This window comes from Cannabis sativa, chromosome X (genome assembly GCF_029168945.1).
Source record: "Cannabis sativa cultivar Pink pepper isolate KNU-18-1 chromosome X, ASM2916894v1, whole genome shotgun sequence".
Classification (NCBI taxonomy): Eukaryota; Viridiplantae; Streptophyta; class Magnoliopsida; order Rosales; family Cannabaceae; genus Cannabis; species Cannabis sativa.
In genome coordinates this window covers 37,190,785-37,214,639 of record NC_083610.1, presented here as the reverse complement: position 1 = coordinate 37,214,639, position 23,855 = coordinate 37,190,785, and the positions used below count along the sequence as shown (strand labels likewise).

The following is a 23,855-nucleotide window of genomic DNA, read 5'->3' as shown; positions in this document are numbered from 1 at the left end:
GTATCCGTGGTGTTGTTGATAGCTGAATGACAAGTAAACACAGGGGTTAGAGTGTAACAGTTATCATTGGATCGAAATCCTTGCAAGATACATTCATTGTCATCATTCAGAACATAACAATGATCACTATCAAAAGAAACAACAAACCCTTGATCACAGATTTGACTGATGCTAAGTAAATTAGCCCTCAGACCTTCAACTAACATCACAGTTTTCGCCCAGGTAGCCCTTCAAAATTTAGAGTTCCCATACCAACAACTTTTCCGCATAGGCCATTACCAAAAGTGACTTCTCCACATTGCATAGGCCGAATGTTAGTCAAAAATCCTTGTCACCCGTCATATGTCTAGAGCAACTAATCGTCCAAAATACCACATTTGAGATGCAATAGTTTTATCGAAAAACCAAACAGACACTTTTTTCACCCATATTTGTTTCAAACCTTTATGTTTCTTTTGAGATTTTTTCAAATTATCAAAATAATTTGTTTTAAACAGATTGTTCAACGTGAAACATTTAGGTCTGATATTTCCTTTTCTACCACAAAAATGACAAATGGGAACACATCTTTTTACCCGAGATCTTACCCTTTTCGAAAATCCCGGAGATTTTGCAAAGATCGAAGTTGTTCTCTGCGCAACAGCCGTGAACCGTTACGGCAGAGTTTGTAGCCTCAAGGTGATTTGTTGGAACACTAGATTTTACAAACTTCGTGACTCCAGAACTTTTCATTCCATTAGAACCAATGCCTGCGAAACCTCTCTCACCTGCATTCTGAGCTTTTTCAAAAATAGAAGATCCAGGGTTAAGCATTTGAACATTTTTCTTAAAATTTTCAAGTTCCTTCTTTAATAGAGAGATTTTTTCATCTTTATCACAAAAACTTGTCTCATATTCTTTTTATTTTCAAATCACACATTTCAATCGATGAGACAATTTTTTATTCAATTTATTCAACTCTCTATTTTCGTAAGCAACCCGAATCCATTTTTCATACATGACTTTGTATGATTCAACAAGAGATTCTTCACTGATTTCGCACTCATCCGAATCCGATTCCTCTTGTTTGGTGGTATTATTCACATACCAATCTAGCTTTCACCTGTGAATCACACAACACATTAGTCATAACAGAGGTTAGGGCAACATTTTCAACAATATCTTCATCACTTTCGGTTTCATCATCACTCCAAGTGACATTGAAACTTTTCTTATTCTTTTTCAAAGTGTTTGCACACTCAGCTTGAATATGCCCAAAACCTTCACATTCCCTACACTGAATTCCCTTTTGTTGTGAGAGACATGGTTTAATAAAAGTATTACCTTTTGAACCTTTCGATATGTTCTTTTTATTTCCCATCTTTTTCATATATTTCTGAAAATTCTTAGTTAATAAAGCAATCTCATCATCACATTCACTATCAGAATTTTCATTATCAGCAACTTTCAAAGCAATACTTTTACCTTTATCAAGAATGGATTTGGGTTTGTCCTTTTGTTTAATCTGTTGATTTAATTCAAAAGTACGTAAGGAACCCATCAATTCTTCCACCTTCATAGTTGCTAAAATCTTTAGCTTCCTCCATTGCCAAAAGTTTAGTATCAAACCTTTCTCCGGAAGTACTCTAACAATTTTTCTCACAAGAATGTAATCATCAAGCTTTTCTCCAAGAGCAAAGTATTCATTAGCAATGTCGTATAATTTTTCATAGAATTCGCTAAAGTTTCATTATCGTACATTCTAAGCTCATCAAATTTAGTTTGAAGCATGATAAATCTAGATCTTTTCACATCGAAGTTCCTTCAAACCGAGTTTGAAGAATCTCCCAAGCTTCCTTAGCGTTTAAAACACAAGATGATATAAGTTTAATGTAACCCTCACCTACACCATTAAAGATAGCATGCAAGGCTTTGCTATTGTAGGCGTATAGTTTATCATCTTCAATAGACCATTCCAAGCTATTTTATAGTAGTATTACCCGAAGAATCTCGTCTCAACCGGAGGAGACCAACCCGATAGAACCATTCTCCACGCCTTCTCATCTTGAGATTTGATAAAGGCCCTCATTCTAACTTTCCAATAAGGATAAGCAGAGTCATTAGCAACGGTGGTCTAGAAATAGAACTTCCTTCGCAAAAAATGACATTCTAACAAAAACGTTATAGGACCACACTAAGAGTTTAGTGTGTCCCGCTCCGATACCAATTGAAAAACCGTGTTTTTGCAAATGTCTGTATATACGAAAATATAAAACCGTACGCGTTTGCAACAAACAGAAGTACTCGCTTACAAAGAACCGAACAGGTAATATAAAATATTTGCGTAAAAATAAATAACTTGACACAAGAGATTTATACTGTGCATCGTGTTCTCACGAACACTCCTAGTCCACGGGCCACGCCAGAGAATGAAATAAATTAATAAAGTATCAAAATTACAAAGACAATTGACTTAAAACAAGTTTAGACTCCCTCTAAAGTATTGCCGCAATCCTTTGTAATCCACTTTATGAATTCGACTTTGAAACACCTTCAAGCCCGAACTCCCTTCGTCTTTGAAGTGTGAGTGCTTACTTCCTCCCGCAAGGCTTCAACAAGTCTTCTCCCGAAGACCAAGTGCTTACTTCCTCCCGAAGTAAGGCTTTATCAAGTCTTCTCCCAAAGACCAATCTCTTGTTCAATCAAGTAGTTCTTCACAACCTCTAGGATAGAGTAAGAACAGAAATAGAACAACTAGAACCTAGATGAACAACTAGGCTCTCACAAAACAAAGAAAGACTCTCTTCTCTCAAAAGATAAATGTAGAAAATGAATAATGGAAGAGGTAATTCGAATGGTTGCTCTCTAGGCTCTATTTATAGACCATAGAAACCAAAGAGGCAACCACAAGTTCGAATTAGCAGCTGTACAAAAACTTTCCAAAAGAAACACGATCTGCTACATCGTATCTTGATGCCGACGCAACAGATCCGCCTAAACGGAAAACTTACTAAAATCGGTCCGATCTTCTTTCAATGCTTGATTCCCCGCTAAAAACGTATTAGATATTCTGATTGTATCAAGATACAATCGAAATCAATAAGGAAAAGGCAATAAACAAGGTTTCCCTAAAAAAGACAACTTTCCAAAAGAGAATTCCTTCTCTTTTGAGAAGTTTTCAACAAAGGAAAGTTCAGCTGAAAGTGCAACTTTCCAAACAAGGAAAATGGCAACTAATAACCGAATAAAAGAGGTAAGAATTCGAAAATGAATGCATAGCAATCTTACCATAAAAAGGAAAAATTATTTTGTCACCTAACTTGCCAAAAAAGGACTTTACAGTTTCTTAATATTTTACTCTTGTATTTGTATAAATAGGGGTTCACCCCATTGAAATAAACAACTCAAAAATTCTCATTCACTTTCTCTTTCTCTTTCTCTCTTCATCTTTTTCTTCTTTCTTTTCATCTACTTTATATTATTTTATAACACGTTATCAGCACGAGTCTCTGCCCAAGCTTCAAGCATGAGTCTATGCCTAAGACCCAATGTAAGTATTTTGTTAAAGTTCTTGAATTGTTTCAAAGTGACGATACACTAAATATATATTTATATATATACTCATCTGACTGAAACAATTTCAAGAATCTTTTTTTTATTTTATTTTTATCTGTATTATATATATATATGTATGTATATGTTTTTATATGTTTATTATTGATTTCATATATATATATATATATATTATGTTCTTATCATTTATAATATTTACAATATATGTGTGTCAATGATATGATAGAGAAAATTTGTATAAATTATACATATATCCAGAAGATTATGTATCATCGATAAAATATTGCATATATCCTGAAGATTATGCATCATCGATAAAATATTGCATATATCCTAAAGATTATGCATCCTCAATAAAATCTTGCATATATCCTGAAGATTATGCAAACGTAATATTCATTATATAGTTGATGCATATATAATGAAAGAGATGAATACATATTTATATATATGTTCTTGTATTCTTTGAGGACAATGAAAAGTAATCTAATATCGATATAGATTTTGACAAACATTTCCTGAAGTAAATGTTTTATATTTGTAAAAAAAAAATGATTGTATTTATGTGAATACAACTAAAGAATCATTAAAAATGATTATTATTGATGCAATTTTATAAAGTATAAGAATAACAGTGAGCATGACTAATGTTATTTAAATACATGAGACATGTATTTATTGTTCATCATTCCCTGCAGAGAATGATACGAATTGAATTCAACTACTTTTAAAGATTGTTTGTATTAGTCATGTTACTATACATTGTTATTACTTGCAATGTTAAAAATTATTGCATGTGACATATATTAAAGATCAAATTTTGCATACATCTTGGAGATTATGCAAAAATTGTATTCATATATTCTTTGAAATATTGTTAAAGAAATTGTTGAGTAATTTCTTTTTATATATGAACAAGTAATAAATTTTTAAGAAATTTATAATAATGTTCTACTTGTTCATTGTCATTTCCCGAAGTGAATGTAATGATTTTAAATAATCAATGGCATTGTTTGCTACTCAAATATTTTCAGAAGAAATTGGAAACAACTAAAAGATGAAATATCACACACAATCAAAATGCATGAAATCTATATATCATGTGTGAAATTGAATAATAGTAGTCGCGTACCTGTAGTACGGACACACTTATAATCAAGATAAAAGTATATTTGATTATTTAATAAGTGCGAATTGTACAAATATATTGTACATTTAGAATATTTAAATATCATTCCCTGAAGAGAATGAATAGACATAAAATTCTATTTCAAAGAATATAGATTTCACATATACTGGCAATGCCAGAAGCAAATTAATATATACATATTTTTATTATTTCTTGAAATCAATAGTTTCAACTTTCAAACTATTGTTGGTGCAGAATATGTATATATATATAGTTACTATTTAATTCAGTTTGCATATTCCCAAAAGTGGATATATAATTTACTAATATTTGTTAGTGATCCAATATAATCAAAGTGATAAAGAATCACAAAATAATTATTTGAAAAGCTTCCTGAAGAAGTCTTACATACAATTGCTACTTGGAGTAGTAAAATATCTTTGTATGTACCTAGATGTATAACTTTTATCTAGTCATGATAGTGATAAGAAATAACTTATTATATGTACTGGTTGTACATTTAAATATATAATATATCAAGTCATAATAATTAGACTGATGACTAGTCTATTAATAAATTAGACGACTTGTTAAAAAGATACCAGGAAAAATGAATGATATATTATGGTTATATCTATTTGACCATTATAACAACATGATGAAGTTGTCATGTACATTTTATATTATACACACCATTAAATTGATGATAGTGATTCCTGAAGAAATATAAAGTTTGATAAACATAATAGTGACTCCTGAAGAGTGTATATGTTTTGGAGAATAATATAATTATATTATTCGTGTATATAAAATTGAAACTTGTAATGATTATGTTGTTAATTTATAAGGCTCAAAAGAAGAATGTGAACCTGAAGTTCGTGTATATTATAGTGAACCTGAAGTTCATGAATTGAATTATTTTGACATGATCAATCATATGCAATAAATTGTCAAAGAATTTGACTAAATTTTGTTGAAGAACCAGAAGATTCTTCTCATTGTTAATTCATAAGGCTCAAAAGAAGAATGTGCATATATTTGCACATAAAAAAATATTTAAATTATATTTCTTTAACAATCTTGAGCCATTGTTAGATTTTTATTGCATAGTTTCTTATCGATGTAATAAGATTATATGATCATGCATTTACAAAATGTGTAAATTTATGTATTTCTAATTATACACGTATGACTCATTCTTAGAAATGAATTAAGTTCATAAGGATTGAACTTGAAACTGAAGTTTATTGAACCTGAAGTTCAATGTCATATAGTATATATGAGTTTAAATAAATATTGATTCATTGTGATATTGAAATCCCTACAGGTATATTAATATTATTAGATATCACAATTTTTAAAAATTCTCTCGATCAGGGGGAGAGAAGCAGTTGGGATCGATGATAATTTTTGAAAAATGATCCTTGCACAAAGTATATAAGAACAATATAGTTCAAAATGATATATACCAACTGCAAATCAATATTATTCAAAGTTGAGTTAGAATGAGTTGAAAACACCTGAAGTGTAAATGAACAATATAGAAATTATTAATAAATGTTCATTTGATTTATCCTGAAGTTGTTAAATATAGAGGTACTCATAAAGATACCTTAATGTTATAAAGTATTGATGATTAAAATGATAAACGTGATGAAAACGGTACTTGAAGAGACTCCCAAGAGAAGTTAGACATAACACATTTGATCATAATTGAATCCCTAAAGTGATTCTATATAGGTACCTATAAATGATAAACATATTTGAAAAATATGTAATTTAAAGAGATCTTTATAAATTATGTCAATATGGGAGGAAATTATCATTTATTGAAATTTTTGTCGACAATAAATATTGAATGTGTGCATATGCAATAAACTAACATGAGATAGCAAGGATCATGGTATTAGATTTGTCGAGAATTATCGACATACATTTTGTTTTTGGCCAAAATATTATGACGCAGTCCAGGCAAATTTACTCACATAAAGTGAAGTAAGACCTGTAGGGTGTGCAAATAAATATTTCTAATGAGAAATTTGCATATATGTATTTGTACATAATGAATTATTGTACAAAGTTTGCATAGACATGAGATTGATTGAAGTAAGGCTTAAATATTGAGAAAATATAATCATGATTTGATTATAGCCTGGAATATATTTTATGAGGATTTATAAGCGTCACATAAATGTTGCAACAAAAGTTAGTCATTTGGAGCTCCTAATATAGTGAGAATTTGAAATAAGTCTTATCTAAAAATTCTAGAAGAATTTAATACATGTCTTAAGTGATATAAATTCTAAGTCGCGCGCACTATATCACAAAGATCTTTGTATGAAATAAAGACGTGCAAGTAAATTATTGTTTGAAAAATATGTATGGTTGTCTATGCAGTATAAATACGTAAATTATACGTTGTGATAGACTCTTGAATAGTTTTTGATTAATTGAAGAACAAAATTTTATTTCTTTTGTATTTCGAGAAATATTAATGTATAAAGTTTGTTCATTAGTATTGAAGTCCTAAAGTACTTCATATGTATCAAGAATTATAGATATATGATCATTTCATATGGAAATTCATACAACAAGATGGAATAAATATATGGTCTTGGAGTACCATCATTGTCACAAATAAAAATTTATATTATTATTAATGTGTTATGTTCATATCTACTTGAAATTTTAAATTTTCGTATGAACAAAGTTGTGTACACACATGAATGATACAATTAGTTGGATAAAGACTAATGTTCCACGAACCCCTCATATATAATTTAGAAGTCCATACATACTCTGGAAGAGTTATAGAAAATATATGATCAAAGATTGTATATGGTGATATTTTAAAAGTGATAACAATAATCTTATGAGATCTATTATCACCAAAAGAATTATGGATCATATGTGTGAGGGGGAGACATATTCATGTTGCACTCTTTTTCCCTTAGCTCAGGTTTTGTCCCACTGGGTTTTCCTGGCAAGGTTTTTAACGAGGCAACTTGCAAATAGTTATGAATATGAAATATATATTGTACTCTTTTTTTCCTTAACTCAGATTTTGTCCCACTGGATTTTTCTGGCAAGGTTTTTAACGAGGCAACTATAAATCATGTTAACATACTTGCATTTTATGAAGCAAGTAGAGAATGTGTGGGAGTGAGATCATTGACATAGCATATTCTAGAAATATATGGATTGCACTCAATAAAGAAGTATCAACCCAAGCAATTCTTTATGGATAATACTGCTTGCATCGCTCAACTAAAAGGAGGTACATTAAAGGAGATAGAGTTAGAACACATTTCACGAAATTCTTCTTTATACGCTTCAAGAAAATGCATATTGGTGTTCAACATATTCAATCAAGTGTCAATATTGCAAACTTATTCACAAAGTTATTACCAACATCAACATTTGAGAAGACGGCAGATAAGATCGAAATTCGTCGATTAGAAAATCTCCACAAATGCCTAAATGAGGGGGAGTTAGTTTGTTTACACTATATTCTTTTTCCTTTGATCAAGTTTTCAGCAAGATTTTTAATAAGTCAGTTATTATGGACATCCAAGGGGGAGTGTTATAAATATTAATAATTATGTGGATGTCCAAATCTTTTATTTATTACCATTAATTGTAATCAACATTCATCTTTTTCTTAGTTTCCTTTTTTCTTAGTTTCTTAATATTTTACTCTTGTATTTGTATAAATAGGGGTTCACCCCATTGGAATAAACAACTCAGAAATTCTCATTCACTTTCTCTCTTCATCTTCTTCTTCTTTCTTTTCATCTACTTTATATTATTTTATATTATTTTATAACAGAATTGAATTTGTGAAAAAACTATCTTATATTTTAATTTTTATACATTTAATTTTTTTTTTGGTAAAATTCCCTTAAATTTATTTTTCTTTGCAAATTTAAAGTGTCAGTTAGATATTACTGTTAAATACTAACTGGGTTACTACTGTATCGATTTCGAGGTTTTACTGTTACATTTACAAAGGTGTATACAGTGGTCATCCAGTTGATATTTAACAGTAATATTTAACTGACGTGTTAAATTTGCAAAAAAAATAAATTTAGGGGATTTTGCCACAAAAAAAAAATAAGGGAGTTAAGTGTATAAAAATTAAAATATAAGAGAGTTTTGCCGCAAATTGCTCTAACATATTTATTTTTTTACAGGAACCGTAAACAGTAAATCTTGAAGACTAGGACAACATATAAAAAGTTTATAGTTAATTTCATAAAATTTTTTTATTTCATGTAATCATTATACTACATTATTACTGATGATAATATTGGTAGGATTTTAAAAATTTGGTAATTTTTTTGATTTTTCTACAGCAAAATTACATTTTTATGTGATAAGAATTTGATTTTTTTTGTTGATTTTGGCAAATAAAATAAAAATACATAAGAAAAAAATGATGATTATTAGTTCTTAAAAAATAGATTTAAGAAAAAAAAATTATAAATTTAAATATAAAATTATTTTTTTTTTAAAAAAAAAAAAAAAAGAGTTGGGCCGGATCAAATCCGATCTGTATAAGGCAGGTTAAATCTGTTCCGATCTGAGTAACTGGTCTATCGAGACAGGACGGGACGGATCATTACATGATTCAGATAAGGTCGAATCATAGCCGGATTTAGGGGTGTGCATAAATTATCCAATCCAATGACAACCGACCGATCTAATTGTAATCGACCACCAAACATTGGATATCCAATTGTGATAGGATCGGATTGAATGTTATTTTTGAATATCCAATTGGATCGGATTGGATGTTGGATGGGATGTTCAAAAATCCAATATATCCAACATTCAATCGAACTAATTAGTATTTTCATTTAGTTTGGAGGAGTAATTAGATTTTATATTGTTATACGTAAAATATATATATATATATAAAAATTAACATTAAAATTTTTCTTTTTCTCTTGGATTGGATGGTTCCAATCCAATCCAATACATACTGGATCTAAAATATTGGATGGATCTGATCCAATCCAAAAAATACTAGGTCTAAAATATTGAATAAATCCAAATTAAACCAATAAATAAATATGAAATACATCTAACGGATAGAACTGATCCAATCTAACATCCAATGGATGTTGGATCGATTGGATGACTGAAATTAATTGGATCGGATTGGATGGTAAAATGTAACATCTAATATATAATTGGATCAGATCTGGATAGACTTAAAAATATTAGATGTGATCCAATCAACACCCCTAGCCGAATTAGATTTGACCCGCTCTATTGACACTCTAAATGTATACTATCATATTATATATATTTATGTACAGTAGAACATCTATCTAAGAATACTCTATTCAAGAATAACATTTAATTTGTTATAAAAGAAGTAAGTCCCAATTTGGGCCAGTTATAAATAAGAATAACCTCTAAATTGTAATTAATACATTTTCTAAGTCTCGTATTGACAAAGTATACATCTATATAAGAATATTTACATCTTAATAAAATATATACATATATTTTGTAAAATGTAAAATTAATAATTTTATTCCAAATTGTAATACATGTATAAATATTATATTTACTCAAAAATAATTTTATTATGATATAATATTAATGATTATTTATTGTTATTATTGTTACATTGATATTTTTTAGTATTTTGATTTTTTTTAGTGTAATTCTATTTAGTTATAACTTCTAAATTAGAATATAATTTACTTAGTCTCAATTTTACTGTATATATATATATGAACATGAATAAAGTACATCGATATATACTAATATTCAATTTTTAATTGTTTTATTTTATTCAAGGTTTTAGTTATTTAACTCTTTTATACCAAACATGAATGACCACTTGGGTTGAGAAATGAATAAGAAAAAGCTCTGAATATCAACTTCATTCTAAAAAGGCTAATTAGTATTTTTGCCCTTTGAACTTTGACATGTACCAAATCATGCCCCCTGAACTTTTAAGGTCGTTAAAAATGCCCCTGAACTATTGAGATTGTTAGATTTAAGGACTTGTCTAATTTCATTCAATTTTACTATTTCAGTAATTATTTATGTACTAAACCATGTTCCCCAGACTTCGATATCTACTAAATCATGCCTATCGAACTTTGACATGTACTAAATTATGGCCCCTGAACTTTCATCTTTGTTAGACTTTTTTACTAAAATTGAAAAACAGTCCTTAAATCCAACAATCTCAATAGTTCAATGGGCATTTTTAACGACCTTAAAAGTTCAGGGGGCATGATTTAGTACATGTCAAAGTTCAAGGGGCAAAAATCCTAATTAGCCTTCTAAAAATAAAATTAAAAAAAGAGTAATTTTTAAGCATAAATACTTAAGTTATATTTTTTAAATTTCTGAAATTGTCTAATCATTAAGTGTCAATTTATTATCCACGTATTATTTTTTTATTGGTATATTTAAATTAATTTTTAAATAAAAAACAAAAATATAATAACTCAAACTAATTAAGAATTTTCATGTGACTATTGACTTGACACTACCAGGTACTTATAGAAGAAGTTCTACCGTCAAAAATTATACTTAAATATTTATCCGCAATCAAAATTAAGTATTTATGCCGCAAACCACGAAAAAAAAACAATATAATTTTCTTTTCAATAAGAAACAAAAATGAACTAAATGACTGTTTTTTTTGTGACACTCTTTGACTACCTACTAAGTTAAAAATGAATCCATAATATCCACAAATCTATCTACAATATAAACTACCAGGGGAATACATTCAAGCATAGCAGTTTACATGGCTCAAAATCTTAAATGGAAAATGGTAAAGAAATTCTGGTCTTATTCAGTTGGACCTCTCTACTATAACAACTAGGGTTTACTGTGACTCGTCGTCTTCATCCTTCGGAACTTTAATTTAATAGGTTTCTCTAAGACAGTTACATTAGTACTACCCCAAATCTCCGGTTTAGTTGGAAGATGTGAAATCTTCTCGACAATCTCCATGTCCTCTGGAAGTATAGAGCCAAATACAGTGTATGATTTCTTCCACTCAACATGATTGGCTAAGCTGATAAAGAAATCAGGGCCAGAACCAACCCAAGCAACTGATCCTCTTCGGATGATGGAACTGAACTCAGATGAAATTTTCTTAAAAACAGTCTCGTGCGCTTCAAGCGTCCCTTGCACTAAGGCATAAGGAGGACCAAGTGGAGTCTGAAAATAAATATAACATGCAAGTTAGAAACTAAGAAAAATAAGCATTCTATGCTATAACAAATCACACTGTCCTAGCTCATTTCTACGCTCATCATAAAATTAGTAACAAATTCTAGAACGAAATAATCGAGTTAAGAATTACACATTAATATGAAAGATATCTTAATGCTTTCTTTATGAAAGTTAGTTTCTTTATGAATGATTATGTAGGGAAAGCTGACAAGTGAAAAACCGAAATAAGAGGGTTTATTGTCAAGCAGTTAACAACAGGTATTCACTATCACAACATGTCTAGAAAGGAGTCCAGGAAAATGTACGTTTTTCACATGATTTCCTTCTGAATCCCAAATGCTTCCCCGGCTTTCTGCACGATATAAATGACAGCCGGTATATTGTGGTAATTGCAATAGATCGAGAATATAGGCAGCAGATTCTGGGGAACAATCAGGAAAAAGCTGCAGAAATTGAAAAATAATGTCAAATTAAATTCACAAGAAAGACTAACAGAACAAAAAACTAGATTATAAAAGCTTAAGCAGAATAAGGAGCTAAGCTATTCAAGGAAACAGAACAGGAAAAAAAGAAAACCCAAAGACTGATCTTCCATACACACAGCTTATCCATGTTTGTAATCACTAGACAACTGGACTTCTAAACAAGGTAAAGCATCCAACTTTCTAAAGAGTGCATTAACCTTCATGCGAATAGTCCCATGTTCGGTTTCCAGGCCAACAATGTCCTGCGAATTAAGGAAGTAAAATTATAAAAGATGCAAGCATAAATAAGACTTGTAGACTATCTAATATTGCTTCATTATCACATCTACAGTATTTAATCTGTAAATTGAAACAAGCTTGTCAATCAATACCTCCAAAGTTACATAAACTATTCAAATGACATTATTTCAAAGTTCCTATAAAAGACCACTTATTCGTTCTAAAGAGAATTAGACAAGCTCATTGTTGTGTTTCTAATGCTTGATACTTATTAGATACCAACCATACCTCTCCTTCTGCAAAGATAAACCCAGAAGTCCACATAACATGATCACCGGACTCTCGCCGATCAAGCACCAAGGAATTCTTTTGTTTTTTCAACCAACACTGCAGTAAAGACAGAAGAATGGAAAACATCTTATACAAACAGAAATACCATAAGGAAATTTGTGAATTCTTATCTTAGATAGCCAAGCTCTATCTTACAACAAATTACTTAATTTTGGTCATTTTTCGGTTACAATGAATTATATCAATCCCAAAAGTTTGAAACTTGATTGAAAAAAAAAAACTCTCAATTCATAAATACAGTTGATAAATTTAAACATGTTCAGTTCACTGAATCAGCTACAAATGTATATACAATTATCAAATTTAGTTTATCATCTCATGAAAAATACGAAAACTATTGCAGACCACTTTACTCAAAAACGACAGTTGACATTAGAAAAACGACAATAACCATACCTCGCCAAATCTAGCTCCACAAGCTTCTCGATTTCCACAGAACACCCACGAATCACACAAGCAAGGGCCTTTTTTCCGACACATAGCTTTACAGGCCTTGCAACACTCCTCAGAAGAACTGAGCTTAAACTCAGAACCCCATTTTGCGGCGTCACCCCAAAGCTCCAAATGCTCAATCCCTCTACAGCACACTTCTTTTTCTTCTTCATTTTGAGTCCCCGAATCTTGGTCAACGTTTTGAACAGAATACGAGACTGAAATTATTGGGTCGGTAGCGGTGGGAACGAAGAGCACAGAGATGCAAAAGTAGACCATGCTACAGGAGATTACCCCCATCAAGAATATGATCAGAATCGCGAAACGGCCCACTTCTGAGTCATTTTTCCGGCGACCCATTTGAGAACGGAGACTGAATCGGAAAACCCAGAAACGGTTCGAGTTAAATCCAGAGCTTCTTCTTCATGTAGTCGACACTATCGTATATGAGGAACTTTGAGAAGTTGGGAAGGTTCCATTGGCAGACCTTGCAGAGAAATACGACAGCGTGGACACGATTAGAACACTTTTTTTTTCTTTATATTTATTATTATTATTAACAAAGGAAAAGGTCAAATTAATTACTTCAACTACGTTTATTTAGGGAATTAATTTTTTTTAAAAGAATTAAATTATAATTTTCAATCTTATCTTTTTAGGGGAAAAATAAAATAAATAAGTGATGTTTCATTTTAGAATAAATAGAATTTTTAATTACAGTATAAATGTATATTTAACTAACTTAGGTTTGCTGAATTAAATTTATTGGTATTAAACATATAAATTAATTTTAAAAGTGTATATATTTTTATTTTGTTACTAAACCACTATCAGCAATATATATTTTTACTCTGTAATTAAACCAACCACTATTTAAGCTGACTGAAATTAATTTTATTCACATTAAACATATAAATATTTGCTCCAAAAATATTTATGTTAAAATTTACCTTTAAATCCCTACACCACTCACAATTGGGTTAGACACACTAACGTCAATCTTGACCTTTCACACACAAATGTATAAACACATAAATGCTATGCACACTTAATTGAACAATGAACAGTGCTTTAACTTCACTAAATGCCATGCTAAATCTTTGTTTTTCATCAGATTAACAATGTTTGCTTTCAATTGTTATACCAACAGAAATGAAAAGATCATCTTTGAATTGTAATCCTTTCTAGCTCATCTTGCTAGTTCTTTTACAAGTATTTTTCTCTGTATCTCTCTTAATCTCACACTAATCTTCCCCCTCCTCCTACTCCTCTTCTCTCTCTCTCTCTCTCTCTCTCTCTCTCTCTCTCTCTCTCTCTCTCTCTCTCTCTCTCTCTCTCTCTCTCTCTCTCTTTAATCTTGTGAGGAGAGCTTCTCTCTCTAGTTTGGTGTTCTCGGAGCAAGGATTGGCTTGTGCGATACTTGATCTGTCTTGATCTTAGGTATAAAAAATACATTTCTTAGGTATAAAAATGATTTCAGTTGTAATTGATTCTTATGTTTAGTTGTACGTAATCTTGATTTGGTGTTGTAAGCTCCACGGACCAGTTAGTTATATGTGCAGGCTTCAATTAACAATGTATATAAATTTTCACTGTCATTAAAAAACTATATATACATATATTTTATGTCTAGAATCTTGAATGCATCACATTAGTTCTACGTCAATTTTGGATAAATAATCATAATGCAAAATTCTATTCCGTTTTTTTTACATATATTTTTACTTTTATATTTAAACCCCTATTGTAATTTTTTTAATATTTAAATCATTTAGCAATAATATTTGCTTCCAAAACTTTTATTTTTGTTCCCTTTTTTTATATCTTCATAGACATGATTATTTCACAAAGCCTCTTTCAGAGAAAGTGCCTAGATCGCTACGCCTTTCGTTCAAGTCGAAACTTACTCAACAAAGAATGTTGCTACCTTAGCACCGTTATAGTTAACGCCGATGTTCACCAAGGCTTCAGTCGCAGACTATTCAACTCCTATTTGTCTAATCCAAAGTAAGAAGGAGAAAAAAAAATAGATACCATTTCTATCACTTTTTTTTACACACATTGTTTAATTAATCCGACCAGAGGATCTTGACCATTCACATCTTGCTACCTGAGCAGAGCTCATAGGAGGCAACTTCTCTAGCAGTAAGAGCGTGCAACATCGCTGTCGATTTTGAACTAAACTTGTGTCCATAGTTTGTATTGGGCAGATGTTAGGGGAGGTGTGAAACCGGGTTCATTTTGTGGATGTTGCTCTCCAACTGGGTGAGTACCAATTTCCTCTGTCGCTGTCTGTTCCCACTTTGCTAATGTGGCTTTCAATTCGAAGCTCTCACGTCTAGCTTTTGTTCATATTTAATTTCAGTGCTTATTTTGTTTCCATATGACTTGATTTGCAGGGCTCTTTGCAGGATTGTTGTCCATTCGTACTAGTTAATAACAGACATTTAACCATACTTAAAATCATCTTCGTGTATTGTGCTTATCTTCATGTGTACATATAATTTTTAAGGGTTAATAATGAGTTTCCGAATGTTTTGCTTATTTTGTATAGTGCTTCTTGTAAAGTTTATGCACTTAATTTGGTTCAAAATAGTAAATTACTTGATTTTAATTTAGCAAATTGCAGCTAGCCATTGTTTCTAGACAATCTGAAATTGATATAAACAGCAAGTACACAACGTTTGGAAGAAAAAATTGATTAGATAAAACAATAAGCTGTATTATTTACAATACTCGTCGCACCACAATGCACAATACCTTGTCACCATTCACACGAGAATTCAACCTAAAAACACTAGTCATGTCTCAAAAACATATAGTTGGTAACAACTTTGGATGTGTGAATCCTCTGCTCTTAAATATCTGCTACTCGATTTTCAACTCCAAATCTTGTAGGGTTAAAGGAGAGCATAGTTTCAAACAGATAAATCCACAAAAAGAAGCAATAATGCTAAAACAGAAACAGACATGAAATTATAGCTTGCACCAAAAGGTAGCGTGTGCAAAAGCAACTCACAGTACAATGATTTGCAAGATAATTATATGAACTCAAAGTGTGATCAATGCTCTCGTGAACCTATATTTTGGCTCATTCACAGTAAAACTCATTCCGGTGAGAACGAAAAAAGAAGTATAAGATCTGTTGTACATAACAAAACTACAACACAGACCAAATGGTGACAACAATGACAGAGAACAAAAATGATAACTACTTAGCTTAGTTGCAACCTATTTCTAGCATCTATCATGCAAGGCAAACAAATATATAACAACGCCAAAACTAAAGAACTCAAACCATGTGCTCATGTTCTCAGGAACCTATATTTGGACTCCTAATCACAGTACAATTCATTCCGGTGGGAAAGAAAAAGTAAAAATCTGTCGCACATCCCAAAACTAGTACATAGAACAGATGGCGACAACAATGGTAGAGAACGAAAACGATAACTGCTTCACTTATTTGCAGCCTATTTCTAGCATCTATTATGTAAGGCAAACAAGTATATAACAACGCCAAAACTAACTAATTTGTTAATAAAACCCTTTCCGAAATGGGAAGGCTCCAAAAATCCTAGCGTGTTTACTAAGATCTCTAGACCAAAAGGTTAAGCTACACTTGATATGGCTTGATATTATTAGAAATATTTTAAACCCCGTTATAGAATTGTTATGGTAACTATATAAGCAACTAAATTGAAAAAAATCCCTACCAGAACTGAAAATTCTGTTCCAATCATGAGAAGTGATAATGGATCTTGTAGAACAAAATCCATAGTTTTCTACAGATCCTGTAGCATACTTCTTTTCCCATTCCAAATGTAATCATCAACTTTGCTACACTAAGAGAAATTTCAACACCAGCAAGCTTAACATAATCAAAGTGTGACACATCCAAGAATTGCAGAGAGAACAGGAACAAATTCATAGCGTAGAATACACAAACTTCCACGATAAACTTTTAGCAGCAATAATACAAGTCTTACGAAATCCATGGTAGAAGAATTCCAAATGGCACCTTTCTTAAGGCTAAAATTAGAAAAGAGATAGATGCTCCAAATGCATCAAATGTCCACATTTTTGCTCGCTTAAACTTTTACCGCTGTTAGTCTAGCTTTAGCACTGGCTCTCTTAGAGAATTCTCAACAGAGGTTTACAAACCCACATATAAGCTCTCAAAACTTGAAAATATATATCATTTTGTGGGAATATGTAGCTCACCATTCTGTGAATGGCTATTCACAATGTACAAATATATAAATTCTGGTTATCAAACTTATCAAAAATGCCATTAAATTTTCCTCTAATCCTCAATGAAAATTTGCAGGATACAATTTATGCTAAGTTATGCCCACAAGATAAATAAACCAATATAATAAAGACACCATCACATATAATTCAATTATATAGAACTGTAATTTTCTTTTCAAAATAGCAACCAAAACTCAAAAACCAATCAAATAAAATCCAATTCAACAGTTAAAGATCATAACCTTATACTTAAAGGTTATTCTAGCCAAGCTAAATAGTTCCCTTAAACTTGAGTCTCTGGTTAGCCTCATTAAATCGCTTGTATAATGAGGCACTGAAACAGTAAAAAGTGGCCAGAAAAAGCTAGAACCTTTCCAGAAGAGCCAGTTCAAAAAATATCCAAAAGAACCCTAATAATACAGAAAATCCTCAAACCTCTGATAATACTGTCCAAAAGAACAGATATCGAAGCAAGCCTCCACATTGTCCAATTAGCGGAGTTCTTATAGAAGATAAAACAGAAGATGAAAGTCATAAATATCAACATAGCACTTCTTGGTTTCATCTTTGAAATGTTCATGCGTCCTTACAGCATTACAATTATGATCCGACACAATTTCCACATATGTAGAGATCCAAGCAGGGTTGAACCAATACAGCCCTTAAATATTAAAGAATAATTCTTGGAACATATAAGAGAAGCAATTAAACTTGATAGGGTTCTTTCTTCATAAAGTTAGCATCAAAAGTCCACATCCTACAGCAGCCTCTTTGTATGTCACAGATCTGTTCCGTAGATAAAGTCACACTTGTGACCAGGCTCCATTTTCACCAACCACATCACTTAAGCATAATAGAGATGCCCGCCTTCAGTAGCTGAGATCCCCAGTAGAAAGTACTAATAAAAACTCCAATAACTATTTACTTTTTTTTTTTAGGATCGACAAAAATTATCTGCTGGCAATACATTTAGAAAATTGACCCATCCACTAAGAGCAAAACGAAAATAAAAAAGCTTAAATTACCTCAGTAGTATGAACCAGAACCGGAACCACCACCGCCACTACCCATATAACTACTCCCTCCCACCCCACGACTGGAGTACATGGATGAGTATGAGCCACCACCAACCTATTTAATAACATCAAGAAATTATGTAAGCAAATAGGATATCAATAAAGTCATATTACTAATCTTCTCTTTTTATATATTTCCTCACTTCCAAAAGGGAAAAGAATAGAAAAAACAATCATCATACATCAGATGCACGTGAGATATAATCACTCCCATAGCTTGATGAGTATACTCCATCACCACCACCATAAGAACCTAAGCCATTCATAGTTACACAGTTAGCATCAAATCCACAAAAGAGATGCAACAAGAACAAAATGCCAGCACATTAAGCTTACCCCCTCCATAACCCATGCCCTGACGGCTGCTATACATCCCATGTGAGTCTTGACTTGTTCTGCTGTTACTATATCCTAAATTAGAACGTCCAAGTCTATCACCATAGGAATCCCCATACTGAGAACCACTGCCACCATAATCATAGTCTATGCGTGCCCTCGATTGACGAACACTGGCATCACTAAAACGATGAGGGGCATCATCCTAGCATGACATATATATGAGTTCAGCTTTCATGCAGAGCAAAAAATAGTAAAAAAATGACATTTTTCAAAACAAAATTACATAGCATGAAGTGAAACTAACCACGGCAGAGTAAGGACGTTTTGACCCTGAAACAGAATCATAATCGCGTGCACGCCCACCTTCACGATAACTAGAAGGTGGAGGCCTGTCAAACCTTTGCCCATATCCATCATCAGCATAAGCTCGCCTGCCTGAAGATCGCGATGTACTCCTAGGCGGATCAGAGTAGCCATGACCACGTGAGGAGTACTCATCTCTATATGACAGCCGTCTCTCTTGGACAGCCCTTGAACTATAATCTGCAACAGCTCTACTTCTTGGAGGAGGAATCTCGTCGTGTCGACTATATTCTCTCTTCGAGCTACTCTTTGGATAAGATTGTGCTGTGAAAAAATTAACAGCAATGTAAGCATATAAATATGCAGTACGCAAGAAGCAAACGGGCAAAACAGAGTGCGATCCACATCATACCAGGTGCTCTCCTGTCATATGACCTAGCTGGAGGAGGCAAATGCCTGGGTCTGGATGGCACAGACATCACAGGTCGGCGATCTTTATATCCTAGAGGCCTCTTTGTACTTGGAGGAAAACGACTAGCAACACCTCTTGTTGTGCGCATGGAAACACTACGTGATGATGGACGGCCCCAAGAACCCCTAAACACTCGCCCAGAAGGTCGTGAAGACCTAAAATCACCACGACCAGCATGCTTTCCTTTCCCTTTCTGAAGTGGTCTTGACAACCTAGCCCTAACTTTAGCCTGAAATGTCAACATAACTAAATTAATAAATTTAAACACCACTAATGTCAACTCTTTGAATACTTGATTAAAAAGTACCAAAACTACAATAAACAGCTCTCATTACGAACCTTGTTGTCCCCTTCACCTATGTCTGCATTGTTAATGCTCTTCGCACATGTCACTGCAGCATCATGAGTGTCAAAAGTAACAAAACCAAAATCTTTCCTCTTCGCAGATGGCATATTTCTAGCCAGTTCTATCTTTACAATTTCCCCATATTTCTTAAGAAGCCCCCGAACACGATCTTCATCCCATGTTGCAGGTAGGCCATCAACGAATACAGTTTTAACCTGTAAATTCATACATGAGAATCCAGACTCAAATAAAAGGAATATAAATCAACCACCTCAGAACCCCTTCCCTATCCCCATACCAAAATATGTAATCTATATATAAGATATAAGAAGAAACATAAACAAAACAGTTGAGACTTTCGACTTATGAATCCAGACTAAATAAATAAATATCAAAACATCAAATAAAACTATCATATATAAGAGCACATACTCTGTGCAAATGCAAAAATATTCAGTAAAAAAGAGAATAAAAATAATACAACAAAGATTTTCAACCAAAAAATCAAATGTAATACAGAAAAATTGAATATTGTAGAATACCTGTGCCAAAATATATCAAAAACAAAGAAGAAAAAAAAGTGAAATGACCATAGAATATATTAGAATGTGCAAGGAATAGAAACTGTCTGATAAGAAAAACACCAAAATACAAATAAATTACAGCCTCCTCATTATTGGCTTTCAAATTCAAAAAAAAAAAAAAAGAAAACCTCAAGTATCAAACAATATATTTATTAAGAGGTAGACTAAACATCTAAGGATTCAGTTCCTAATATTACAATGCAGATTTGTCAAAGACCCAAAAGAATACCTGTGCCATAATTTCATCACCCGGGTCAATGAACGAATCTGCAAAAGAAACCTTGGCAGGCCTATCAACTCCAAACACAACATCTCTTTTCTGAAGACGTTTAAAGGCATCCATAGCTTCTGAGCGAGATGAAAATTCCAGAAAGGCAAATCCACGATTCATGCCTTCATTGTTGCTATCTTCTACTAATGTCAAATCCTCAACATTGTTGACTCCATAATGTTTCAACTTCTCTTTCAGCTGAAAGAGCATTGAAACAGAATTTCAGAAAACAAAGGAATCACAATAACCATCAAATGCCAGCTTCTTTGCCGGTAAGTAGTACTAGATAGTAAATCTGAAAAATCAATATACTTACAGCTTCCTTAGTCCATGACTTGCAAATGTTACCCAAAAAAAGAGTGTCACTGTCTTGACTGGGAGTTACACCACATTGTTTTCCATTTACCTGAAATTTAATCCATTTAAAGAGTTCAACTTATACGCGAGGAAGTTTCAGTTTACATTAAAACTAAGATCAACAGTTACCACTAGACTTTTGAAATCTTGAACAGCTCGTTTTGCTTGTTCCACTGTAGCAAAACGCAAGAACGCAAACCCCTTGTTCTTCTTGGTCTGAGCGTTCATCATCAACCTGACTTCAGTAACTTCACCAACTTCACTGAATATTTTTCTCAAATCATCCTCAGTAGCATCCTTATCAAGGCCACCAACAAAAACTTCAAACTCCTTACGCTTGCGCCTCTCCTTTACAACTTCATGGTGCTCATCTTCCTCAGCATCAACAGTCTCCACGTGCTCCTGCTCTTCCTCAACATTCTCTTCATACTCTTCTCCCTCAAGCTCTTCATTAATGTCTTCCAGCTCCTCCTCAACCATATCACCCTCATCTTCTTCATCTAAGTTATCCTCGTGTTCTTCCCCTTCCTCACCCAGCTCTTGGACATCTTCTTGATCAGTTTCCTTCTCATCATAATCAACACCACCATATTCTTCAGTTTCGTACTCAGGATCATTATCATCGAGGTCTAACCTTTCATCTTTTTCATATTCATCCGCAGATTCCTTCATTTTATCTTCTTCTGTCATAAAATAGGGGTTGACGAGCAATCCCGTTAGATGAGGCTGAAATTCCTTTTTCATATGTACCAAAAAGTAATTTGAGTAGGAAAAAACATTCATGTCCTTAGATCGAGAGAGACGGGATAATCAGAACTACGAATGCTAAAAAAATGTGTGTGCGATCTACTTCTAAGTGTTCAAGGGTAGCATCCAATTTCATCACACTTAGGCCATCACCCTAAGATCTTTCTCACCCATTACGTAACAGTAAACAAAAGAGGATATCATACGAAATGCTCAAGTCAAGCCAACTATAAAGGAAAATTTTCAAAAAGTTTCGAATTAGTATAACATAGATCCATACAAAATCCATTACTATAAATCAACTTTATTTTTTCTCCCAAAAAAATTCTTTTAAAATGAACAGTGAACGAAATTTTATATATACGTATTACCCAAACGCGGTCTTCTCCGCTTCCATTACTAATGATCTCAGACCCGAACATAACACATATGATTATGTCAACTATAAAGAAAAAATTAATCCCAAATGTAAAGAACACACCATATAACTACTTAACGAATACAGATGATTATGTCAGTGCCATAGACAATCCTATGGTATAAGTATCTAGTATATTGACCCCTTCTCCCTTTATTGTATTTTAAGCTCTAGAAACAACAACATCAAGTTAATAGCTTTGATTAATCAACAATGTGACAAATCCATAGTTTTTTAAGTCAAATCAACGTAATAAAGACAAAAGCGTCACCCAAACGTGAAGTAAAAGTGATCCAAATCAAAGGGGCCATAGATAACTAACAAGAAGATGATTAAACAAAATTAGAACAAATTCATTAAACCCATCGCCTCATGCCCTAATAACCAATATATTCACAAGAAACAAAGAAAAAAAAAAAAAAACTTACTTCTCAACCCGTTGGGCTCCAATTTCAATTCAGATTTGTTATCAGAATCCTTCTGAACGACAGGAACGGGATTCTTCTCAACAGCGGGTGATGATTTTTCCTGAGTGATAGCTGACTCTTCAGCCTTGACATCCTCTTTTTCCTCCACGGGAACAACAGTGACCTCTTCGACCCGGACAGGCTCTTCAGGAACCTCCTGCACAGGCTGATTCTGGGCCTTCTGAGAACCCCTCGTGGTTCTCGCCGTCTTCCTCGTTCCCGCCGCAGCACCCCCTCTCTTCACCGTCCTCGGTGGCATTATTTAAGTATCAAAATTCACAAATTTCACCAAAACAATGACAAATCGAAACCCCCAAATTGACTAAACCAGGTTAAGATCGATCAATTTTCCTCTCAATGTGCCCAAATTCGGATTTGAAACCCTAGAACAAAGAAAAACCCTAGAACAAGGAATAAAAAAGTTATTTTGGAGCGCAAGTCTTGGTAAACGATGACACATAATTATAGTACGGGTTGAACCTATCTAGTTATATATACCTCGAGAGAGAACTTTCCAGTGTTTTGTTTGTATCTGAGCTTATGTAGTTATCGTGGTACGAGAAACAGAGGAACTTTCTCTCCATTCTTTTTTTTAAAAAAAAAAAATAATTAATACTTTTACTTAAAGTTTCTTAAAAATGTTCTTAAAATATAATAATTATATAATTATATTTTTTTTTATTAAATTTCATTTTTTCTATAGTTAAAAATTAATATTTTCACTTTTTAAATTTTAATTAATACAAAATTTTGCCCTCTTTATTAAAAAAATAATTTTAAAATTTACAATCCTCTATTAATACTAAAAAAAGATTAATAAAAATTATTAAAAACACCAAAT

The 23,855-nt window shown here is 32.3% G+C and overlaps 2 protein-coding genes across 5 annotated transcripts; both read right to left on the bottom strand.

Annotated features, from left to right (window-relative positions):
* Positions 1-11,295: 11,295 nt before the first annotated feature.
* LOC115709878 (uncharacterized) lies at positions 11,296-14,027 on the bottom strand. Its single transcript, XM_030638124.2, has 5 exons — positions 13,348-14,027; positions 12,889-12,987; positions 12,579-12,623; positions 12,202-12,339; positions 11,296-11,881 (listed from the first exon to the last, which is right to left on the bottom strand). Exons 1-5 carry the CDS (start codon positions 13,741-13,743, stop codon positions 11,537-11,539), a joined length of 1,023 nt encoding a protein of 340 aa, XP_030493984.1. The 5' UTR covers positions 13,744-14,027; the 3' UTR covers positions 11,296-11,536.
* A 3,729-nt stretch (positions 14,028-17,756) lies between these two features.
* On the bottom strand, positions 17,757-23,505 carry LOC115709861 (uncharacterized). 4 transcript variants are annotated; one of them, XM_030638095.2, is made up of 11 exons: positions 22,976-23,505; positions 21,512-22,065; positions 21,342-21,431; positions 20,984-21,223; positions 20,164-20,385; positions 19,765-20,053; positions 19,354-19,676; positions 19,047-19,251; positions 18,893-18,963; positions 18,660-18,765; positions 17,757-18,510 (listed from the first exon to the last, which is right to left on the bottom strand). In XM_030638095.2, exons 1-10 carry the CDS (start codon positions 23,271-23,273, stop codon positions 18,661-18,663), a joined length of 2,397 nt encoding a protein of 798 aa, XP_030493955.2. In that variant the 5' UTR covers positions 23,274-23,505; the 3' UTR covers positions 17,757-18,510; position 18,660. The 4 variants fall into 4 exon arrangements, with proteins under 4 accessions (XP_030493955.2, XP_030493963.2, XP_030493972.2 ...); XM_030638103.2 differs by having other exon boundaries at positions 17,757-18,532; positions 22,976-23,502; XM_030638112.2 differs by having other exon boundaries at positions 21,512-22,062; positions 22,976-23,485.
* Positions 23,506-23,855: the final 350 nt, after the last annotated feature.

Bases quoted from the DNA above. Each gene is read 5' to 3' on its own strand.
- LOC115709878 (XM_030638124.2), bottom strand. From the start codon at position 13,743: ATGGGTCGCCGGAAAAATGACTCAGAAGTGGGCCGTTTCGCGATTCTG. The intron at 12,340-12,578 runs GTTAATGCACTC...CAATTTCTGCAG, and splicing joins ATGGGACTATTCGCATGAAG to CTTTTTCCTGATTGTTCCCC. The intron at 11,882-12,201 runs GTACATTTTCCT...ATTTATTTTCAG, and splicing joins AAGGAAATCATGTGAAAAAC to ACTCCACTTGGTCCTCCTTA.
- LOC115709861 (XM_030638095.2), bottom strand. From the start codon at position 23,273: ATGCCACCGAGGACGGTGAAGAGAGGGGGTGCTGCGGCGGGAACGAGG. The intron at 21,432-21,511 runs GTAACTGTTGAT...ATTAAATTTCAG, and splicing joins AAGATTTCAAAAGTCTAGTG to GTAAATGGAAAACAATGTGG. The intron at 19,252-19,353 runs GTTAGTTTCACT...ATGTCATGCTAG, and splicing joins AACGTCCTTACTCTGCCGTG to GATGATGCCCCTCATCGTTT.